The sequence below is a fragment of the Nerophis ophidion genome, linkage group LG22 (assembly GCF_033978795.1).
Source record: "Nerophis ophidion isolate RoL-2023_Sa linkage group LG22, RoL_Noph_v1.0, whole genome shotgun sequence".
Lineage (NCBI taxonomy): Eukaryota > Metazoa > Chordata > Actinopteri > Syngnathiformes > Syngnathidae > Nerophis > Nerophis ophidion.
In genome coordinates, this window is record NC_084632.1 from 42923695 (window position 1) to 42948694 (window position 25000).

Here is a 25000-nt window from a genome sequence, read left to right on the forward strand (position 1 = left end):
TATTGACATCAGACATCAAACTGCATGAACGCAAATGTTGGTATTCAATTCTGAGCTGAGGGACATGTTGGTTAAAAACCTGTCACAGCATTTTGGGGAAATGTACAATGTCAGAATAATTGTATCCAAGTTATCACACAACTTTGAGTTCCCAGTGAGAAGACAAAAGCTTTCTTTGATCCTACCAATCAAAAGGCTTGTAAAACTCCACGATGTAGGATGGGAAGTCTTCTGTTTCTTTGATGTATTGTAATCAACAGAAAGATAGTGTCTTGACCCGAGAACTACAAAGCGGAGAGGAAGCAGGGCCAGACTCCCCTCAAGGCAACGTCTTCTTTGAACTCTTTTACGACGTTTTCTTTTAACTGTTCTGTAACCAAAAGCGATGGTTGTTTACGACCCCGTCTATTAGAAACAGATGTCAGACAAAAAAAAATATCCGACTTTTTGACAAAAAAAAATGTCCGACTTTTTGACAAAAAAAAAAAACGGTCAACTTTTTGACACACAAAAAAAATCGTTTTTTTTTACACTTCGAAAAAAATCCCCACTTTTTGACAAAAACAATTCGGATTTTTTGACACTTTGAAAAAATTCTGACTTTTAGACATTGATAAAAAAAAATCCAGATTTTTTGACACTTGTAAAAAATCCTGACTTTGACGTCTAGAAAAAAATCCAGTTCGACACTTGGGAAAAACCCAGTTTTTGGCACTGAGAAAAAATCCAGTTTGTGGCACTTAGAAAAATCCAGACTTTTTGACAAAAAATTCCTGACTTTTCAATTTAAAAAAATCATAAAAATATTTAGAAAAATCCAAACTTTTTGACAAAAAAATCCTGACTTTTCAACAAAAATAAAAAAATTTAGACTTTTTGACCAAAAATTCCTGACTATCCAATAAAAATAATAAAAATATATATAAATCTAGTAGGGCTTCACGGTGGCAGAGGGGTTAGTGCGTCTGCCTCACAATACGAAGGTCCTGCAGTCCTGGGTTCAAATCCAGGCTCGGGATCTTTCTGTGTGGAGTTTGCATGTTCTCCCCGTGAATGCGTGGGTTCCCTGCGGGTACTCCGGCTTCCTCCCACTTCCAAAGACATGCACCTGGGGATAGGCCCCTCCCACTTCCAAAGACATGCACCTGGGGATAGGTTGATTGGCAACACTAAATGGTCCCTAGTGTGTGAATGTGAGTGTGAATGTTGTCTGTCTATCTGTGTTGGCCCTGCGATGAGGTGGCGACTTGTCCAGGGTGTACCCTGCCTTCCGCCCGATTGTAGCTGAGATAGGCGCCAGCGCCCCCCGCGACCCCGAAAGGGAATAAGCGGTAGAAAATGGATGGATGGATGGATAAATCTAGTATTAACAATAATTATTTATACATACATTATTTTCTTCAACACTTCGAAAAAAATACAGTTTTTGGCACTTGGAAAAAATCCAGTTTGACTCTTCGAAAAAATCCAGATTTTTAGACACTTAAAAACAAATCCAGTTTTTTTAACCCCAAAAAATCTGACTTTTTAACACTTTAGGAAAAAAATCTGATTATTTTGACACTTAGAAAAATCACACATTTTTGACAAAAAATGTTCCGGCTTTTTTACACTTAGAAAAAACACAACTTTTTGACACGTTAAAAAAATCCCGACTTTTGGAATAAAAAATACTGACTTTTTCGAAAAAATAAAAATAGAAATCAGTATTACCAAAAATGAATTATATACACATTATTTTCCTTCAGTAAAAGATGTAAAAACAAGTTAGTGTGTTAGCCTCATTCATCATAATGAGAACCTTGAAGCCTATTTCAAGAGAAGAGAGTGAATGAGGTGTGTTTGGGACAAGAGTGAATGTTTTTTGTGTCGCACTGTTTGTCTTACCCAGCGAAGGTTCCAGGAACTGAGCTCAGCTGGAACCACAACCTGCTGCGTGCTTCTATCCACAGACAGTTTGAGGGAGTTACCGATCCGTTCTAGCTTGACTTGGTGCCAGTGTTGGTCGTCAAGCAGACTTCCCACTGTCACCAAAAGATGACCACCAGGCGACGAGCTCACACCTGTGACACGGAGAAGAAGACTTTAGGTGGTAGGATGTGACACGGAGAAGAAGACTTTAGGTGGTAGGATGTGACACGGAGAAGAAGACTTTAGGTGGTAGGATGTGACACGGAGAAGAAGACTTTAGGTGGTAGGATGTGACACGGAGAAGAAGACTTTAGGTGGTAGGATGTGACACGGAGAAGAAGACTTTAGGTGGTAGGATGTGACACGGAGAAGACTTTAGGTGGTAGGATGTGACACGGAGAAGAAGACTTTAGGTGGTAGGATGTGACACGGAGAAGAAGACTTTAGGTGGTAGGATGTGACACGGAGAAGAAGACTTTAGGTGGTAGGATGTGACACGGAGAAGACTTTAGGTGGTAGGATGTGACACGAAGAAGAAGACTTTAGGTGGTAGGATGTGACACGAAGAAGAAGACTTTAGGTGGTAGGATGTGACACGAAGAAGAAGACTTTAGGTGGTAGGATGTGACACGAAGAAGAAGACTTTAGGTGGTAGGATGTGACACGGAGAAGAAGACTTTAGGTGGTAGGATGTGACACGGAGAAGAAGACTTTAGGTGGTAGGATGTGACACGGAGAAGAAGACTTTAGGTGGTAGGATGTGACACGGAGAAGAAGACTTTAGGTGGTAGGATGTGACACGGAAAAGAAGACTTTAGGTGGTAGGATGTGACACGGAGAAGAAGACTTTAGGTGGTAGGATGTGACACGGAGAAGAAGACTTTAGGTGGTAGGATGTGACACGGAGAAGAAGACTTTAGGTGGTAGGATGTGACACGGAGAAGAAGACTTTAGGTGGTAGGATGTGACACGAAGAAGAAGACTTTAGGTGGTAGGATGTGACACGGAGAAGAAGACTTTAGGTGGTAGGATGTGACACGAAGAAGACTTTAGGTGGTAGGATGTGACACGGAGAAGACTTTAGGTGGTAGGATGTGACACGGAGAAGACTTTAGGTGGTAGGATGTGACACGGAGAAGACTTTAGGTGGTAGGATGTGACACGGAGAAGACTTTAGGTGGTAGGATGTGACACGGAGAAGAAGACTTTAGGTGGTAGGATGTGACACGAAGAAGACTTTAGGTGGTAGGATGTGACACGGAGAAGAAGACTTTAGGTGGTAGGATGTGACACGAAGAAGACTTTAGGTGGTAGGATGTGACACGGAGAAGAAGACTTTAGGATATAAAGTTCATACAAGTATGTGGATCTATCAAGTAATTATCTCGTTTTAAATGTTTGACGCCAATATCCTTCCATGGTTTCCTTTTTCTTTGGCTTTTTGTGAGAAGTATTCAGCATAAAGAGAATGCTTTTGTTTTGTTTTCCGTTCATCACAAAAACAAATGAATGAAAAAGCTGCCATCATATGAATTTTGCATTCTTAGCATCTATACTCCACATTTTTTTTAAATTGATATCTTGAAGATCATTTTTAATGGAATAAAAGTTTTATAGTAATTTTACTTTTGGTCTAACTTATTCCACACATGAATCCTCCAAAAAGAGACAAAATGCTGCTTTGCACGAGTTCCCACCTTGTTTGTTTCTGTGTAAAAATGACTTTCTTTTCAGAAATGTTCATCACAGTCTTGTTTTTAGAACAATCTCTGAATAAAAACTGCTGCCTTAAGATGTGCTTCTTAAAGTCCACCAAAACGTTTATTTTAATAATAACTACATATTAGTGTGAGAGTCCAGTACATAGTGGATCTAACATAATAGTGTGAGTCCAGTCCATAGTGGATCTAACATAATAGTGTGAGAGTCCAGTCCATAGTGGATCTAACATAATAGTGTGAGAGTCCAGTCCATAGTGGATCTAACATAATAGTGTGAGAGTCCAGTCCATAGTGGATCTAACATAATAGTGAGAGTCCAGTCCATAGTGGATCTAACATAATAGTGTGAGAGTCCAGTCCATAGTGGATCTAACATAATAGTGTGAGAGTCCAGTCCATAGTGGTTCTAACATAATAGTGTGAGAGTCCAGTCCATAGTGGATCTAACATAATAGTGTGAGAGTCCAGTCCATAGTGGATCTAACATAATAGTGAGAGTCCAGTCCATAGTGGATCTAACATAATAGTGTGAGAGTCCAGTCCATAGTGGATCTAACATAATAGTGTGAGAGTCCAGTCCATAGTGGATCTAACATAATAGTGTGAGAGTCCAGTCCATAGTGGATCTAACATAATAGTGAGAGTCCAGTCCATAGTGGATCTAACATAATAGTGTGAGAGTCCAGTCCATAGTGGATCTAACATAATAGTGGGAGTCCAGTCCATAGTGGATCTAACATAATAGTGAGAGTCCAGTCCATAGTGGATCTAACATAATAGTGTGAGAGTCCAGTCCATAGTGGATCTAACATAATAGTGAGAGTCCAGTCCATAGTGGATCTAACATAATAGTGAGAGTCCAGTCCATAGTGGATCTAACATAATAGTGTGAGAGTCCTGTCCATAGTGGATCCAACATAATAGTGTGAGAGTCCAGTCCATAGTGGATCTAACATAATAGTGTGAGAGTCCAGTCCATAGTGGATCTGACATAATAGTGTGAGAGTCCAGTCCATAGTGGATCTAACATAATAGTGAGAGTCCAGTCCATAGTGGATCTAACATAATAGTGAGAGTCCAGTCAATAGTGGATCTAACATAATAGTGTGAGAGTCCAGTCCATAGTGGATCTAACATAATAGTGTGAGAGTCCAGTCCATAGTGGATCTAACATAATAATGTGAGTTCAGTCCATAGTGGATCTAACATAATAGTGAGAGTCCAGTCCATAGTGGATCTAACATAATAGTGAGAGTCCAGTCCATAGTGGATCTAACATAATAGTGTGAGTCCAGTCCATAGTGGATCTAACATAATAGTGTGAGAGTCTAGTCCATAGTGGATCTGACATAATAGTGAGAGTCAGTCCATAGTGGATCTAACATAATAGTGAGAGTCCAGTCCATAGTGGATCTAACATAATAGTGTGAGAGTCCAGTCCATATTGGATCTAACATAATAGTGAGAGTCCAGTCCATAGTGGATCTAACATAATAGTGAGAGTCCAGTCCATAGTGGATCTAACATAATAGTGTGAGAGTCCAGTCCATAGTGGATCTAACATAATAGTGAGAGTCCAGTCCATAGTGGATCTAACATAATAGTGTGAGAGTCCAGTCCATATTGGATCCAACATAATAGTGAGAGTCCAGTCCATAGTGGATCCAACATAATAGTGAGAATCCAGTCCATAGTGGATCTAACATAATAGTGTGAGAGTCCAGTCCATAGTGGATCTAACATAATAGTGTGAGAGTCCAGTCCATAGTTGATCTAACATAATAGTGTGAGAGTCCAGTCCATAGTGGATCTAACATATTAGTGTGAGAGTCCAGTCCATAGTGGATCTAACATAATAGTGTGAGGGTCCAGTCCATAGTGGATCTAACATAATAGTGTGAGAGTCCAGTCCATAGTGGATCTAACATAATAGTGTGAGAGTCCAGTCCGTAGTGGATCTAACATAATAGTGTGAGAGTCCAGTCCATAATGGATCTAACATAATAGTGAAAGTCCAGTCCATAGTGGATCTAACATAATAGTGTGAGAGTCCAGTCCATAATGGATCTAACATAATAGTGAAAGTCCAGTCCATAGTGGATCTAACATAATAGTGTGAGAGTCCAGTCCATAGTGGATCTAACATAATAGTGTGAGAGTCCAGTCAATAGTGGATCTAACATAATAGTGTGAGAGTCCAGTCCATAGTGGATCTAACATAATAGTGAACAGCTAGCGCAGTGTTTTTACACGCATTTCAAACACTGTTTTTGCTTTTCCGAGGTCATCCTAATTGAGCCAGCGCCACAACTTGTCCTTAAAACCCCGTGGCAGGACGCACTCCCCCGCCCGCTGTGTGCTTGATGGTGTGTAAAACGGCGTCCCCGCAAATGATCTGATTTGGAGAGCGGTGAAACTGACATTTTGACGAATGCCAAACAGGGAACAAATGCGATGGTTTTGGAGTTTGGACATACATTTTAACGAGCCTGTCAATTTGTTCCAATTTCCCAGCAAGTTGAGGCCATTTCTTTTTTTGCATGGGTGTGTTCGTTCGAGAACTCATGAAACTTAATTGGTATTACAGGGAAACTGCACTTTTTTTTTCAAATTTTGTTCACAATCATATTTTATTATGCATTCTAAATATTAAATAAACGTAAATAAGAGCCCACTTACAGCTTAGCCAATGGGAGGTCCTCTATGCCGCATATAAAGTTGTCAGGTTCACACACCCAACTATCGATTACACAAGACAAGAAGGAATCGAGCAGAGAGAGTAGAATTTTGCTCATGAGGAGAAACGTATCGGGCTGTACACTCAGTTACAGTTTCATCCTACGCTCTAAACTGCAGCCCACATGGGCTTCGATTTATTTGGGAGTTCCCTAATTAACACCACTGAGACTGCTTCTGAAGGGAGAGGTAATGCAAGCAATCCCCAGCAGACACAATATGTGTTTATTCAGAATGAAAATGTGCTGACCCTCGCGACTTCGCCCTGTCTCTGTTTTGTCTGCGTTAGAGATGCGCGGTTTGCGGTCTCATCCGCCGAGTTCGCGGATAAACCGCGGGTCGGGCGGGTGACATAAAAAAAGATTTTAATTAAATTTGGGTGGGTGGCGGTTGAACCATCCGGAAATATTTGGTAAACATGGTTCTGGGATCGGTATCCTTTGCCATTCAAAGAGCCATTTAAGACCCGTGTCACAAAGCGAAGAAGACAATAGGAGACGCTAATATTCTCTAGAATGACTACCGGCAGTCACCCAGTTAATAAGTATTAGGGCGTGCTATGAAGCCTTCTACAACATGTACCATCTGCTTGTCAGTCCAGCAACATGTTGTGTGTGACTTCCACAGCAACACGCACACGACTGCAAGGCATACTGGGTGACACAGAGTACACTAATGGTTGTGATATAAACTATTTTAACACTCTTACTAATATGCGCCACGCTGTGAAGTCCCACCAAACAAGATTGACAAACACATTTCGGGAGAACATCCTCCCAGTAACACAACATAAACGCAACACGACAAATACCCAGAATCCTTTGCATCCATGATACTTCATGAATATTTTATACACCCCACTAGCAGCAAACCCCCCCACCCCCCGTGCTTCGGTAAGGTGGCCGTGGTTGGGGGCGCGGGGGTGTAAAATATATTCAGGGAGTATCACGGATGTAAAGGATTCTGGGTATTTGTTGTGTTGCATTTATGTTGTGTTACTGTGAGGATGTTCTCCCGAAATGTGTTTGTCATTCTTGTTTGGTGTGGCTTCACAGCATGGCGCATATTAAAGTGTTAAAATTGTTTATATCACAACCATCAGTGTACTCTGTATCACCCAGTATGCCTTTCAATCTTGTACGTGTGATTGAGGAAGCCGCACACAACATATTGCTGGACTAACAATCGACTTGTACATGTTGAAGGTATCAAAGGCAATGGCTTCACAGCACGGCCTTATTCTTGTCATCAGAATGAACACCATTGGATATTCGCAAGAACGTTAGTGGCTCCCATTGTCTTCATTACTCTATGACACGGGATTAAATAGTTCTTTGAATGGTAGAGGTGGCCGACCTCTGATGTATTTCAACGGGCGGGTGGAGGGCGGTTGCGGTTCTGATAAAATGTTGGTTCGGGTGGACGGCGGGTGAATGACGACTTTGGTGATGCGGTTGCGGATGACATAATTGCCTATCCGCGCATCTCTAATGTGTATACATTGTTGCTGACTGAAGTAATCAAATTATTATTGTTTTTACCTATGACTGATTTATTTAATTCTTATTTTGCTCACATGTTCAGTTACACATAAAAGACTGAGCTGGGGCAACATTACAAAGGTTGTCAACAAGAATAGGAAGACAAGAAAATGTTCAATGCTGACAAAACAGGCCAAGGGAAAAGATGAGAAAGCAGGATGCAGAGACAGTGAAGTGAATGAGCTGCTAGACTTTTGACAAGAACAAGAAAGGGTGAACATATTACGCCTGTACTGTATATACTTTTATATACATATATACACACATATATACCTATACTGTATATACCTTTATATACATATATACATACATATATACCTATACTGTATATACCTTTATATACATATATACATACATATATACCTATACTGTATATACCTTTATATACATATATACATACATATATACCTGTACTGGCTCACCTGCACTGGCTTCCTGTGAACTTAAGATGTGACTTTAAGGTTTTACTACTTACGTATAAAATACTAGCTCCATCCTATCTTGCTGATTGTATTGTACCATATGTCCCGGCAAGAAATCTGCCTTCAAAGAACTCCAGCTTATTAGTGATTCCCAGAGCCCAAAAAAAGTCTGCGGGCTATAAAGCGTTTTCATTTCGGGCTCCAGTACTCTGGAATGCCCTCCCGGTAACAGTTGGAGATGCTACCTCAGTAGAAGCATTTAAGTCTCACCTTAAAACTCATTTATATACTCTAGCCTTTAAATAGACCTCCTTTTTAGACCAGTTGATCTGCTGTCTCTTTTCTGCTCTACACAGATTCGGTGACCACAGATGAGGCGCTAGCTGTCCAAAGTCGCGACCCAGGGTGGACCACTCATCTGTGCATAAGTTGGGGAAGTCTCTGCTCTGCTGACCTGTCTCCACTCAAGATGATCTCCTGCTGGACCCACTATGGACTGGATTCTTACACTATTATGTTAGATCCACTATGGACTGGATTCTTACACGATTATGTTAGATCCACTATGGACTGGACTCCCAGTATTATGTTAGATCCACTATGGACTGGACTCCCACTATTATGTTAGATCCACTATGGACTGGACTCTCACTATTATGTTAGATCCACTATGGACTGGACTCTCACAATATTATGTTAGATCCACTATGGACTGGACTCTCACTATTATGTTAGATCCACTATGGACTGGACTCTCACAATATTATGTTATATCAGATCCACTATGGACTGGACTCTCACACTATAATGTTAGATCTACTATGGACTGGATTCTCACACTATTATGTTAGATCCACTATGGACTGGATTCTCACATTATGTTAGATCCACTATGGACTGGACTCTCATACTATTATGTTAAATCCACTATGGACTGGACTCTCACCTTATTATGTTAGATCCACTATGGACTGGACTCTCACACTATTATGTTAGATCCACTATGGACTGGATTCTCACATTATGTTAGATCCACTATGGACTGGACTCTCATACTATTATGTTAAATCCACTATGGACTGGACTCTCACCTTATTATGTTAGATCCACTATGGACTGGACTCTCACACTATTATGTTAGATCCACTATGGACTGGACTCTCACACTATTATGTTAAATCCACTATGGACTGGACTCTCACTTTATTATGTTAGATCCACTATGGACTGGACTCACACTATTATGTTAGATCCACTATGGACTGGACTCTCACTATTATGTTAGATCCACAATGGACTGGACTCTCACTATTATGTTAGATCCAATATGGACTGAACTCACAATATTTTGCTAAAACCACTCAACGTCCATTGCACCGTCACATCTGCAGTCCCCTCCAAGGTTTCTCATTGTCATCCCATTGGGTTGAGTTTTTCCTTGCCCTGATCTGGGAGCCGAGCCGAGGATGTTGTTGGGGCTCGGGCAGCCCTTTGAGACACTCCTGATTTAGGGCTTGTGGAAGTTGCCTTCCAGTGGGTCCGCCAGACCACCAAGCATTTCCAGGCGAGCCCGTTTCATTGTTCCAAGACAGTTTTATTTTTCCAAACAAGTCTCTTTAGTGCTTTTCAGCAATCGTTTTTTTATGAATGTTCGTCGTGCTCTCGCTCTCCTCTATCTCCAACTACCTCTCCTCCCCGGCTGCTGCTTAAACAGAGCGACAGGTGATTCAATCAATCAATCAATGTTTACTTATATAGCCCTAAATCACTAGTGTCTCAAAGGGCTGCACAAACCACCACAACATCCTCGGTAGGCCCACATAAGGGCAAGGAAAACTCACACCCAGTGGGACATTGGTGACAATAATGACCCAGTGGGACGTCGGTGACAATGATGACTATGAGAACCTTAGAGAGGAGGAAAGCAATGGATGTCGAGCGGGTCTAACATGATACTGTGAAAGTTCAATCCACAATGGATACAACACAGTCGCGGGAGTCCAGTCCAAAGAGGATCCAAGACACAGCAGCGAGAGTCCCGTTCACAGCGGAGCCAGCAGGAAACCATCCCAAGCGTAGGCGGACCAGCAGCGCAGAGATGTCCCCAGCCGATACACAGGCGAGCAGTACATGGCCACCGGATCGGACCGGACCCCCTCCACACGGGAGAGTGGGACATAGAAGAAAAAGAAAAGAAACGGCAGATCAACTGGTCTAAAAAGGGAGTCTATTTAAAGGCTAGAGTATACAAATGAGTTTTAAGGTGAGACTTAAATGCTTCTACTGAGGTGGCATCGCGAACTTTTACCGGGAGGGTATTCCAGAGTACTGGAGCCCGAACGGAAAATGCTCTATAGCCCGCAGACTTTTTTTGGGCTTTGGGAATCACTAATAAGCCGGAATCCTTTGAACGCAGATTTCTTGCCGGGACATATGGTACAATACAATCGGCAAGATAAGATGGAGCTAGACCGTGTAGTATTTTATACGTAAGTAGTAAAACCTTAAAGTCACATCTTAAGTGCACAGGAAGCCAGTGCAGGTGAGCCAGTACAGGCGTAATGTGATCAAACTTTCTTGTTCTCGTCAAAAGTCTAGCAGCCGCATTTTGTACCAACTGTAATCTTTTAATGCTAGACATGGGGAGACCCGAAAATAATACGTTACAGTAGTCGAGGCGAGACGTAACAAACGCATGGATAATGATCTCAGCGTCTTTAGTGGACAGAATGGAGCGAATTTTAGCGATGTTACGGAGATGAAAGAAGGCCGTTTTAGTAACGCTTTTAATGTGTGCCTCAAAGGAGAGAGTTGGGTCGAAGATAATACCCAGATTCTTTACCGTGTCGCCTTGTTTAATTGTTTGGTTGTCAAATGTTAGAGTTGTATTATTAAATAGAGTTCGGTGTCTAGCAGGACCGATAATCAGCATTTCCGTTTTTTTGGCGTTGAGTTGCAAAAAGTTAGCGGACATCCATTGTTTAATTTCATTAAGACACGCCTCCAGCTGACTACAATCCGGCGTGTTGGTCAGCTTTAGGGGCATGTAGAGTTGGGTGTCATCAGCATAACAGTGAAAGCTAACACCGTATTTGCGTATGATGTCACCTAGCGGCAGCATGTAGATGCTGAAGAGTGCAGGGCCAAGGACCGAACCCTGGGGAACTCCACACGTTACCTTAACGTAGTCCGAGGTCACATTGTTATGGGAGACACACTGCATCCTATCAGTAAGATAAGAGTTAAACCAAGACAGGGCTAAGTCTGACATACCAATTCGTGTTTTGATACGTTCTAATAAAATATTATGATCGACGGTATCGAAAGCAGCGCTAAGATCGAGGAGCAGCAACATAGATGACGCATCAGAATCCATCGTTAGCAATAGATCATTAGTCATTTTTGCGAGGGCTGTCTCCGTCGAGTGATTTGCCCTGAAACCGGATTGAAAGGTTTCACATAGATTGTTAGACGCTAAGTGTTCATTTAACTGCTCCGCAACAATTTTTTCAAGGATTTTTGAAATAAAGGGAAGGTGAGACACCGGTCGGTAATTTACCATGAGGTCAGGATCGAGGTTAGGTCTTTTAAGAAGAGGATGAATAACCGCTTTTTTGAATGCTAGGGGAACAGTGCCCGAGGAGAGTGATAAGTTTATAATATTTAGCACTGATGGACCTAATAATACAAAGAGTTCCTTGATCAGTTTCCCAGGAAGAGGGTCAAGTAAACATGTTGTCTGTTTTATTCCCTTAACACGTTGTAACAATTCCTCTAATGTTATTTCCTCAAAACGAGAGAAACTATTTTGGAGGGCAGTGTCCGCCGTATATGCAATCGTGTCAGTGTTAATAGAACCCCGTTGTAGCTGGGACGCATTGTCTTTAATCTCCTTTCTAATGACTTCAATTTTCTTACTAAAGAATTGCATAAAGTCATCAGCTGAGTGGGTTAAGCTACTGGAAGGAGTCCCTTGTTGGGTTAGCGATGCTACCGTACTAAACAAAAATTTAGGATCGTTTTTATTACGGTGGATGAGATTTGAGTAATATTTAGCTTTAGCTAAGGTAAGCATGCGTTTATAAGTTATTAAACCATCACTCCATGCTTGATGGTGCACCTCAAGTTTAGTCGTGCGCCATTTGCGTTCCAGCTTTCTGCATAATAATTTCTGAGCTCTAGTTTCTTCTGTAAACCACGGGGTGCGCTTTTTTGGAGCCTTTTTTAACTTTAGCGGTGCTATGTTATCAATGGTTTCGCGCAGGGCGTCGTTAAAGTTGTTAGTGAGGTTATCAATAGAGCCCACATACTTTGGGAATGGTGCCATTACCGAGGGCAGTAGGTCCGCAAGAGTTGTCGTTGTGGCTGTATTAATGTTGCGGCTGCTATAGCAGTTATTATTATTATTAGTTTGATGAACATGCGTCTGAACCTCGAATTTTATAAGGTAATGATCGGACAATACTTTAGTATACGGGAGTATCGTAACTTTGGAAACGGTGATGCCCCTGACAAGCACTAGGTCTATCGTATTACCGTTGCGATGCGTGGGTTCATTTATTATTTGTGTGAGACCACAGCTATCAATTACAGTCTGGAGCGCTACGCACGGTGGGTCCGATGGGGTATTCATATGGATATTAAAGTCCCCCATTATGATTATATTATCGGCGTGTGTCACTAGATCAGCAACGAACTCTGAGAATTCATTAATAAAGTCCGAATAGGGCCCTGGGGGGCGGTAGATAACAGCCAGGTGTAGAGGCAGCGGTGTGACAGACCTCATAGTAAGCACCTCAAACGATTTATATTTATTATTTATGTTAGGACTAAGGTTAAAGTTTTCGTTGTATATTAGTGCGACCCCCCCACCCCTTTTGAGCGGACGGGCAATATGCGCATGTGTAAAGTTAGGAGGACATGCCTCATTTAGCGCAAAAAAGTCGTTTGGTTTAAGCCAGGTTTCGCTGAGACCGATGACGTTAAGATTGTTGTCTCTGATAATAAGATAGATAATATTAGATAATAAGGCCCACCTGGGCCATCTACACGCTGACTTCGAGGCAGGTCCTGGCACACCCCGCTTTGCTGCAGGCCCGCAGGCCACGCCCCCTTCCACAGGACTATATAAGTAAACATTGATTGATTGACAGACAGTGTGGCTTTTTTAACCCCTGTAGACATCACTGCATTGCCATAGCTTAGTCTATTCTCTCTACATTTGCAAATACATGTGATATTTATTGCAGGCAAAGGTAGCGAAGCTGAGAAACAATGTCGGTTATGCAGTACAGGTATCACTCAAAGTCAGTCAGTCACACTGAAAGCAGAATAGATCTTACAGGTGATAGTAGCCAAAGGCACCGAGGAATTCAAACTCTCTAAATAGGAAAAGTCTCCATTGACTCCTTTGTCTTTTGTCCATTTGCAGAAGGGGATTTAGCACAGTGAGAATTATAGTCAGTGTTTGGCATGCAATGGTACCTCAATTTACGATCAAGATACGAGCTGTTTCTCAACTTTTTATGTCTTAAGTTGTGAGCATGATCTAAATTACGAGTTCGTTGTGTGGCCTCGCCATTGAGGGGCAAAAAAGAAAAAGAAGAGTTACGACCCTCCCCACCACTTATCCTGGGAGTTCCTCTCCAAAACATCAGTTTTGAAAACCAGAAGATTGACTCTGCGTTTGACCCCCCGAAGCATCCGTGCCGTCATCACCTCTGGAAGCACCTTCCGCACCAGTGGACTATATCTAAATGGCGGACATCCATCCACGAGAATGTGGCTAAGCTTCTGAAGACACAGCACTGAAAGTCAATTCTCCAGAGGAATAAATGGCTAGCGTTCAGAGTGGCACTATTCGTACGAGCTCCCCGCACCGTGAAAGAACCGTCCAGAAACAGTAAACGTAAACTGTCGCTGTCGCGATGAAAAGTTTGCCAACACTTGTAAAGTATATAATGTCATGGCTGTTTGGAGTTTCCAATCCTTTCTACAACCCCCCTGTGCCACACTTTGGGCAACCCAGCTGTAGAAGCTAACTGTTAATAGCCACTATAGTCTTAGTACCGTAGTGTATTTGTTCATCCTATGTTCAAGTATGGGACGTGGGCTGTCTTACGTCAGCACTAGAAGTCCTAAAACCAGCTGTCCACCTGGCGTTTTTTAAATGAACACAAAATTCTGACTTTGGAGCAATGTTCACGGACTCTAGTATTTGGCTCTCTATTAGATGCAATGTTTTTTCCGTATTGGGACCGTGATTTCGGTCCTAACTTGTTCACCTGTCCTCATATTGAAGGTAGTTTTCCTTGTTGATGTCTCAAGAAGGGTAGAAATACAAGAACCCAAACACACTTACACACACACTTTCTTGTGTTTCGGAACTTCTTGAGACCTCCAAAAAATACCTCTTTAGATATATAAATGTTTGTTTTTACAACATTAATACTGTATACATACTATGCAAATATGAAAAAGTAGGCTTCTAGTTAACTTTTTTATTTTTTTTTTAGTAATTGGCTTTTAATCTTCATTATTTACTTTGAGTTATTACAGTATGTCTCTATATACATATTTATTTATTTATTTATTTATTTTTTTTTAATATATTTTTCGATTTCTTACACACACTTATTATTACATATGTTGGCCAGAGGGGGAGCACTTCAATTATTTTTTTTTGCACACACACACTTGTTATTTCATATGTTGACCAGAGGGAGAGCACTTTTAAAAACCGACAGTCAATTTGAAAAAAATCACTCCTTTTTGGGACTACCCTCATTTTAATTGATTTCCCCAGCAGGGGTGCAAATGAGATTTCTATTTTTTTATTATTTTTAACGTACTCAAGGTCACGGACCACAGATGGCCCCTGTGCCGCACTTTGGGCACCCCAGCTGTAGAAGCTAACAGTTAATGGCCACTCTAATCTTAGTACTGTAGTGTATTTGTTCATTCTACGGTCACATATGGGACAGGAGTTGTCTTACGTCAGGACCGGAATTCGTAAAATCAGCTGTTCACCTGGCATTTTTTTCCGGGGACAAATAGGGAAGTTCTTCTTTCGCTTGTTTTATCATAAATTGCTGCCTTTGCACCTGTCAATGTTAACTTTTGTATGCAAATTAAATCAACAAAAAATCCTGACTTTGGAGCAATGTTCACAGACTTTAGTATTTGTCTCTCTATTAGATGCAATGGTTTTTCCGTATTGGGACCATGATTTTGGGCCTAACTTGCTCACCGGTCCTCATATGGACTGTAATTTTCCTTGTTGATGTCTCAAGAAGGGTAGAGATCCAAGAACACACACACATACGTACACTTCAGGGTCTCGGCTCCTCTGTATTGGAGGACAGCATGCAACTTAAAATGCCGCCCAGTGTGCACCACAGAATATATTCTTACATGTTGCAGCATCCATCATACATTAAAAGAGCACACACACACACGGGGATGGGGGGCAATGTCAAGGAGTGAGGGGAATGCCAATCAAAACCGGAGGTGTCCCTGTAAGAGCTGAGGGACAACATGATGCAATATTTACACAATATAGCATGTATTTACAGCCAATCAGAATTGGGATGTGACTGCCATCTACTCAGGGCTTTAATGATGGGTTTTCCGAAACACGTGTCGGAGGTCATACATATGCGACATAGCATACCAGAAACTATTACATCAAGTAGAAAAGCACTCAGAGAAGGAAGACCCCTGCCAGGCCCTTCCTCCCAATAGTGGAAAAAAAAAGTCCTAACTCCAGACAGTGATCCAGATTATAGGCACCGATCTACATTTCTGCCAGTGGGTGTCTGGTTTTATGTGTGTGTGTGTGTGTATTTGTGTTGTCCCCATACCAGTACTAAAAGTATTTTGGTACTTCCGAGATAAAGGGGATCACAAAAAATGTCATTATTGACTTTATTTTATCCCAAAAAATATCTTAGGGTACATAAAACCATACTTGCTAACCCTCCCAGATTTTCCGGGAGACTCTCGAAATTCAGCGCCTCTCCCGAAAACCTCCCGGGACAAATAATCTCCCGAAAATCAAGCGGAGCTGGAGGTCACGCCCCCTCCAGCTCCATGTGGACCCGAGTGAGGACAGCCTGTTTTCACGTCCGCTTTCCCACAATATAAACAGCTTGTCTGCCCAATGACGTTACAACTGTAGAATGATCCAGGGCGAGTTCTTAGTTTCTTATGTGGGTTAATTGTTAGGCAGTTTTATTAATGTCCTCCCAGCGCGGTAACAACAACAGCAGTCACGTTTTCGTCTACCGTAAAGCAGTTTGTCTGCCGTAAACGGCAATGTTGTGACATTCTTAAACAGGACAATACTGCTATCTACTGTACATGCATGTGGTTAGAAAAATAGTAACAGAGAATAGGACAAGGATGGACAATTCAACCCTTAACTCGACAATGAGTAGATGAGTGTTGTGTGTATATGTGTAAATAAATGAACACTGAAATTCAAGTATTTCATTTATATATATATATATATATATATATATATGAAATACTTGACTTGGTGAATTCTAGCTTAAAATATACTCCTCCCCTCTTGACCTCGCCCCAACCACAACCCCCACCCCACCCCCGACCACACACCCCGAAATCGGAGGTCTCAAGGTTGGCAAGTATGCATAAAACATATGTTTATTATTGAAATGTTGTACTTAAATAAAATAGTGAACAACTCGTCTTCTAGAAGTAAACAAACAAAGACTCCTAATTAGTCTGCTGACGTATGCAGTAACATATTGTGTCATTTATACACCTATTTTTTTCTACACATTAAGGACAAGTGGTAGAAAATGAATGATTAATCTGCTTGTTCATTTACTTTTAATATATGATTACTTTCTCTTTCAACATGTTCTATCCGCACTTCTGTTAAAATGTAATAATCACTTCTTCTCTTCTTTGGATGTTTCACATTAGTTTTGGATGGTACCACACATTTAGGTATCAATTCGATACTGTCATGGTCTGTGGTCTGGATAATTTTTTTGTTTGTTATGTTCTGTTAGTTTCCATGACGACGGAGGTACACCCTAGACAACTCGCTACATAGTTTGTTTTTTAAACGAAAGAAGATTTTGTGATGTTAAAAAAATTGAACAAATCATCACTTTATACGCTATTGTACGTGGTATCATTGCAGTGGATGTTTGGTGTGGATCCGCCAATGACGTTTGTTTATATTGTAGCATCCATCGCGTCTTCTCCCCGTCATCTTTGTTGTAGCGGTGTAGCGTGCAAGGACGGGGGCGGACGAAGTATCAAAAGACGGCGCTAACTGTTCTAATGACATTCAGACTTTACTTCAATCAATAACAGAGCAGTATCCCGTGGAAAAAACATCCGACCGGAACTCTAATAACTAAAGTTCCTCGGGTGATTAACGCAAACTCACAACACCGGTATGTTTTGGCGCTTTCATGGCGAGTTTACTGACAGAAATAAGTAAGAACTTTACACTACTTTATATTAGAAATGGCAAAAACGGTAAAAACTCATAACAAACGACCAGTCATTTATTAATTTTAGAGCGTGTGTTTTGCATTTAGGGAGGGGCCACCATGTGTAAATGTGAGGAATCCTCGTCCACTTTCCATTGAGCAAACAAAGTGCTACAGTGTATTAAAATAAATGAAAAGATACTAAAAATAAATAAAAATAAAAACCAGAACTAGCCCGCATATATCTAAAAAAAAAAGGAAAAAAAAGGCTTTTTTTTTTAAAAAAGAAGGGTTTTTATGCCTTTTTTAAAAGTATTCACATTCTGTGGTGCCCTCAGGTGGTCAGGGAGACATTATCCAAAGTCGGCCACCAAAAGTAACGACTTGTATCGCATTTCTGGAACGTTTCATGAAATTCCAACCTTATATGTGGAGTTATTTTGCTGACTAACAGCCGGACAAACCAATGGCGACACTTACTTAACATCACATAAAAGGTCATGAGGGAAGGAAATACCTTGTTGCTGAAAGAGCTGCAGCTGGCCATTTTCCAGCGCCAGAGTGAGGCCGTGATCCCCCTTCCCCTCCGCGTGGAACACCAGCCCAGAATTCTCCAGGGTTTTCAGATTGAGAGAAATGGCCATTGGGCTGGGCCTGGCGTTTAGCCTGTACAACACGCTGCTGCTGCCATCAAAGTTTGCAACATCAGAAGCTGCAGACACAACAGAGTCCAAAACAAAGAGCAACATTTATGCATTTTTGTATATTTTATCACAGAAGGAGTTCTCAGAGCTTCCAGCAATGATGTGGAACTTCTGAAGGACCATCTCGACTAAACCAGTTAACGGAAGTTTCACGGCTGCCACAATCTCAGCTCGACAAGTCAAAAGTAGCAATAATTATCAAAGCCATGTATCGGTTTATACAGTCTTGTAAAGAACATAAAGTCATGGCTGTCTGGAGTTTTGTGTTCTGTTGTGTTTATGTTGTGTTACGGTGCGGATGTTCTCCCGAAATGTGTCGTTTTTGTTGGTGTGGGTTTACAGTGTGGCGCATATTTGTAACAGTGTGAACGTTATTTATACGGCCACCCTCAGTGTGACCTGTATGGCTGTTGACCAAGTATGCCTTGCATTCACTTGTGTGTGTGTGTGTGTGTAAGCCGCATATATTATGTGACTGGGCCGGCACGCTTTTTGTATAGAGGAAAAGCGGGCGTGGCGACAGGTTGTAGAGAACGCCAACTGCGGTGCTTTTAAAGCCCACCCCAAATATTGTTGTCCGGGATGAAATTCGTGAGGGGCACTGAACTTCGGGAGTCTCCCGGGAAAATCGAGAGGGTTGGCAAGTAAGAGTGTTAGCGGTGAATGTGATGTTACAGCGGCAGGCCACTTCTAATGTTGATTTGATATTGCTTCAAGGGCCAAGTGAAATTACACGGCGGGCCAAATTTGGCCCGCGGGCCAGAGTTTGATATCCATTGCTTAACAGAAAGTGTTTATTTATTTTTTTTACAAATAAAATCTATTGTTATTATTATTATTACAATAATAGGGGCGGTTTAGCTCGGTTGGTAGAGTGGCCGTGTCAGCAATTTTAGGGTTGCAGGTTCGATTCCCGCTTCCGCCATCCTAGTCACTGCCGTTGTGTCCTTGGGCAAGACACTTTACCCACCTGCTCCCAGTGTCACCCACACTGGTTTAAATGTTACTTAGATATTGGGTTTCACTATGTAAAGCGCTTTGAGTCACTTGAGAAAAAGCGCTATATAAATATAATTCACTTCACTTCACAATGACCCCAAACACACAGTTGGGTGTTCCAACAGGACAATGACCCCCAACACACGTCAAATGTGGTAAAGGAATGGCTAAATCAGGCTAGAATGAAGGTTTTAGAATGGCCTTCCCAAAGTCCTGACTTAAACGTGCGGACAATGCTGAAGAAGCAACTCCATGTCGGAAAACCAACAACACGTATACTTTTGACCCAGCATATTTGCTGACATTTTCAGTAGAGCCATAATAAATTCATAAAAAAAACAACAACTTCATGAATTTTTTGGGTGACCAACAAGTATGTGCTCCAATCACTAACAAAAAAATAAGAGTTGGAGAAACTATCAGAAACTCCATACAGTTGAGATGCGCGGATAGGCAATTATATCATCCGCAACCGCATCACCAAAGTCGTCATCCACCTGCCATCCACCCGAACCAACATTTTATCAGAACCGCAACTGCCCTCCACCCGCCCGCTGAAATACATCAGAGGTTGGCCACCTTTACCACTCACAGAGCTATTTAAACCTGTTTCACAGAGTAATGATGACAATGGGAGCCGCTAACATTCTCGCGAATATCCAATGGTGTTCATTCTGATGACAAGAATAAGGCCGTGCTGTGTAGCCATTGCCTTTGACACCTTCAACAACATGTACAAACCGATTGTTAGTCCAGCAACATGTTGTGTGCAGCTTCCGCAATCACACGTACAAGATTGGAAGGCATACTGGGTGATACAGAGTACACTGATGGTTGTGATATAAACAACTTTAACACTTACTAATATGCGCCACGCTGTGAAGCAACACCAAACAAGATTGACAAACACATTTCGGGAGAACATCCTCACAGTAACACAACATAAAAATACCCAGAATCCTTTGTATCCGTGATACCCCCTGAATATATTTTACACCCCCGCGCCCCCAACCCCGCCCACCTTACCGACGCACGGAGGGGTGGGGGGGCAGGGTTTGCTGCTAGCGGGGTGTATAAAATAGTCAGGAATTGTCATGGATACAAAGGATTCTGGGTATTTGTCGTGTTGCGTTTATGTTGTGTTACTGGGAGGATGTTCTCCCGAAATGTGTTTGTCAATCTTGTTTGGTGGGGCTTCACAGCGTGGCGCATATTAGTAAGAGTGTTAAAATAGTTTATATCACAACCATTAGTGTACTGTGTCACCCAGCATGCCTTGCAGTCGTGTGCGTGTTGCTGTGGAAGTCACACACAACATGTTGCTGGACTGACAAGTAGATCTTACATGTTGTAGAAGGCGACAAAGTCAATGGCTTCATAGCACGCCCTAATACTTATTATCTGGGTGACTGCCGGTAGTCATTCTAGAGAACATTAGCGTCTCCTATTGTCTTCTTCGCTTTGTGACACAGGTTTTAAATGGCTCTTTGAATGGTAAAGGATACCGATCCCAGAACCATGTATATCAAATATTTCCGGATGGTTCAACCGCCATCCACCCGAATCTAATTAAAATCTTTTTTTTCGTCATGTCACCCGCCCAACCCGCGGTCTCATTTGCGGACTCCGCGGATGAGACCGCAAACCGCGCATCTCTACCAGAGAGCCATGACATGATGTTCTTTACAAGTGTATGTAAACTTTGGTAACCATTGGTAACCAAAACCAGTAGTACTTCACCGTGTGGCATTGTCTCAATAATCTACAATTATTTGGTTTTCCTAACAATTTTCTGCAAACGCTGAAGCTTCGACTGGATCAATGCTTGGAGACCAGTTACCATAGTGACAGCCGTATATTTCTAGTCGAAGTCCAATCCTCCCAGTCGGGTTCCAGGCCAGCGGAACGAGGCGAAGAAAGCGAGCGACCACCGGCTCGTCAAGTTTGTACTGGACAACGGTGTCGGCGTTGCTGTTACCTGGAACAGCCTGGAAACAAACAAAACATTTTCAAAATCCATCCATCCACATCTCCCAAATGGCTGAGTGACAGACAGTCGTTATGTCAGATGTGTCATAATTCACAATAAATGTGTGACTACAGTAAATCACATGGAAGTACAGTGTTGCCTTGTGGAAGTTGAATAGAATAAAGTGATATCAACTTTTAACTTGGGAACCAAAAGATGATATCAGTTTTTTGAAAAGTGGCACTACTACAAAATTGTAATGCTTCTCCGAATTGTTGAATGTTAAATACAGCAGGCTGCTTTTTAAATCCAATTAACAATAATAACAACAAAATTAGATGAGTCAATTCCTGAAGGAATTGCGTGCGAGTGCTCCAAAGCTAAAATTGAACCGATTTTTTTTTACAATTGTTGTAGTAGAGCAGACAATTCCCGAACAGGCTGAATAATTTAAAGTTGGAACAGTTTGAATCGGGTGAAAAATGTGGGAGTCAAGGAACTTTGAATGATGTCAATGGGAATGTCCCCAAAATTTGGAAATTTCGGGAATTTCTTTGAAAATGGTCAAACAAACTTCAATGTGTTGAAATGGTTGGTGTTGAAATTGTTCCAATCGGTAGAGAAATGTTGAAGAAGTAACATGTTGAATTGAGAAATGGTATTATGGAATTCCGGGAATTTTGGGGAAAAACCCGATTAAGTCTAAAATGATAAAAGAACACTGATACAAATGCAAAATAATAATCAAAAACAGGTGTGTGACAAACGGGCAGTGCAGGTGGACAAATCAAGTCGCCATGGTGACAAAAACAAACGAGGAAGTGCACCACCTAAGAATCGGAAGCGTCCATGAACCAACAAGATAAAACACAAAATAATAAAAAAAATAAAAAAAATAATGTAAGATCCGAGCGGCGGTTCTTAACAGTTCCCTCAGGAAAATTTAAATTTAAATTTCCAGCAGCAGTGTACAGAATTGAGATCAAATTTAAAAAGTAAATAATGGGGATATAAAAACAAACAAAATAGAAGAATATTACAATAAGAATACAAATAAAAAAAAAAATAATAATATATATATATATGTATGTATGTGTATGTATATATATATATATATATATATATATATATATATATATATATATATGTATGTGTATATATATATATATATATATATATATATATATATATATATATATATATATATATATATATATATATTTATATATATATATATATATATTAGGGATGCACCAAAATGAAAATGTGTGGCCGAAGCCGAATAAAATTTAAACGCTTGGCCGAATACCGAATAATGAATGCTGTTTTTCACAATTTTTTTTATATTGCATAAATAGCCTAGAAAAATATTTTGACATGTTTTTCAAATAAAGTAATTTTTTATTGAATATTGACATATTTTAAATATTCCAGTAGCCTTTGCTTTTCAAAAAAAACACAAAGTTTTTCATTTATATTAGGCCTTCAAACAAAACATGCATTCCAAAAAAAAATAAAGTGCATTAAAGTGGATAAACCCACAACAAATGAATTATTGTCCTTTTGGCAAAAGTCTGCTTAGCCACAGTAGATATGCTAATAATGTAAACAGAAGGCTCAAGTAAATCTCAATAAGTGTGTGCTTGTAACCTCATACACTTATACAGGTAGCCTACACAACAGGCTAATAATGTAAACAGAGGCCCCACTAAATCTCAATAAGTGTGTGCTTGTAACCTCATACACTTATACAGGTACACAACACATCCCAACGTCACCGCGTCAAAAAATTGCGTCACACGCCACTATTCGGCCTTGTTTTTAACTCATTCCACCGAAGGCCGAATGTGGCTTTTTTTCCCATATTCGGCCGAATATATTCGGTTACCGATTAATCGGTGCATCCTTAATATATATATTTATATATATAGATAGATCCACTATGGATTGGACTTTCACAGTATCATGTTAGACCCACTCGACATCCATAGGCGGTCCTCTCCAAGGTTTCTCATAGTCATCAATGTCAGTTTCACCGACGTCCCACTGAGGTTAGTTTTCCTTGTTCTTAAGTGGGTTCTACCGAGGATGTCGTTGTGGTTTGTGCAGCCCTTTGAGACACTGGTTATTTAGGGCTATATAAATAAACATTGATATATATATATATATATATATATATATATATATATATATATATATATATATATATATATATATATATATATATATATATATATATATATATATATATATATATATATATATATATATATATATATATATATATATATATATATATATATATATATATATACATATATATATATATATATAGTGTTTGGTCACCTGCCTTGACTCACATATGAACTTGAAGTGCCATCCCAGTCTTAACCCATAGGGTTCAATATGATGTGGGTCCACCTTTTGCAGCTATTACAGCTTCAACTCTTCTGGGAAGGCTGTCCACAAGGTTGCCGAGGGTGTTTATAGGAATTTTTCACCATTCTTACAAAAGCACATTGGTGAGGTCACACACTGATGTTGGTGGAGAAGGCCTGGCTCTCAGTCTCCGTTCTAATTCATCCCAAAGGTGTTCTATCAGGTTCAGGTCAGGACTCTGTGCAGGCCAGTCAAGTTCATCCACACCAGACTCTCTCATCCATGTCTTTATGGACTGTGCTTTGTGCAATGGTGCACAGTCATGTTGGAAGAGGAAGGGGCCCGCTCCAAACTGTTGCCATAAGGTTGGGAGCATGGAATTGTCCAAAATGTTTTGGTATCCTACAGCAATTAAAGTTCCTTTCCCAAGCCCAACTCCTGAAAAACAACCCCATACTCTAATTCCTCCTTCACTGTTGTTTCACACTCGGCACAAAGTAGTCCAAAATGTAGTGTTCTCCTGGCAACCTCCAAACCCAGATGGAAAAACGTGATTCAACACTCCAGAGAAGGTGTCTCCACTGCTCTAGAGTCCAGTGGCGATGTGCTTTACACCACTGCATCTCACGCTTTGCATTGGACTCGGTGATGCATGGCTTAGATGCAGCTGCCCGGCCATGGAAACCCATTCCATGAAGCTCTCTGTGTACTGTACGTGGGCTAATTGGAATGTCACATGAAGCTAGGAGATCTGTAGCAACTGCAGAAAGTCAGCGACCTATTCGCAGTATGCGCTTCAGCATCCGCTGACCCCTTTCTGTCAGTTTACGTGGCCTACTACTTGGTGGCTGAGTTGCTGTTGTTCCCCAAAAATTTTATTTTCTTATAATAAAGCCGGCGGTTGACTTTGGAATATTTAGGAGAGAGGAAATGTCCTGTTTCTGTGGTGTATCCATTATACAGCGCTCAATAGCGGGCTAGAGCGCAATATAAAATCCCCTGACAAGCAGGCTTGTCGGGATAATATAGCCTCTGTGTTTTTTCCTGACCTAACTTATTAATATCATTAAATTTATCATAAAATGCCGGGCGAGCGCGATATTATTTTTTTATGTGGAATAAGTCGCAGAAACCAGTACACAGGC

At 40.9% G+C, this 25000-nt stretch overlaps 1 protein-coding gene across 3 annotated transcripts in view; it reads right to left on the reverse strand.

The window, feature by feature from the left end:
- LOC133540884 (contactin-associated protein-like 4) overlaps positions 1-25000 on the reverse strand; it is a 141000-nt gene that overhangs the window by 74376 nt on the left and 41624 nt on the right. For all 3 annotated transcript variants that reach the window (XM_061883898.1, XM_061883897.1, XM_061883899.1), the window contains 3 exons: positions 21348-21495; positions 18322-18516; positions 1888-2063 (listed from right to left, as the gene is read on the reverse strand). In XM_061883898.1, the coding sequence (XP_061739882.1) occupies positions 1888-2063; positions 18322-18516; positions 21348-21495 (519 nt within the window). The remainder of the gene's footprint in view (positions 1-1887; positions 2064-18321; positions 18517-21347; positions 21496-25000) is intronic.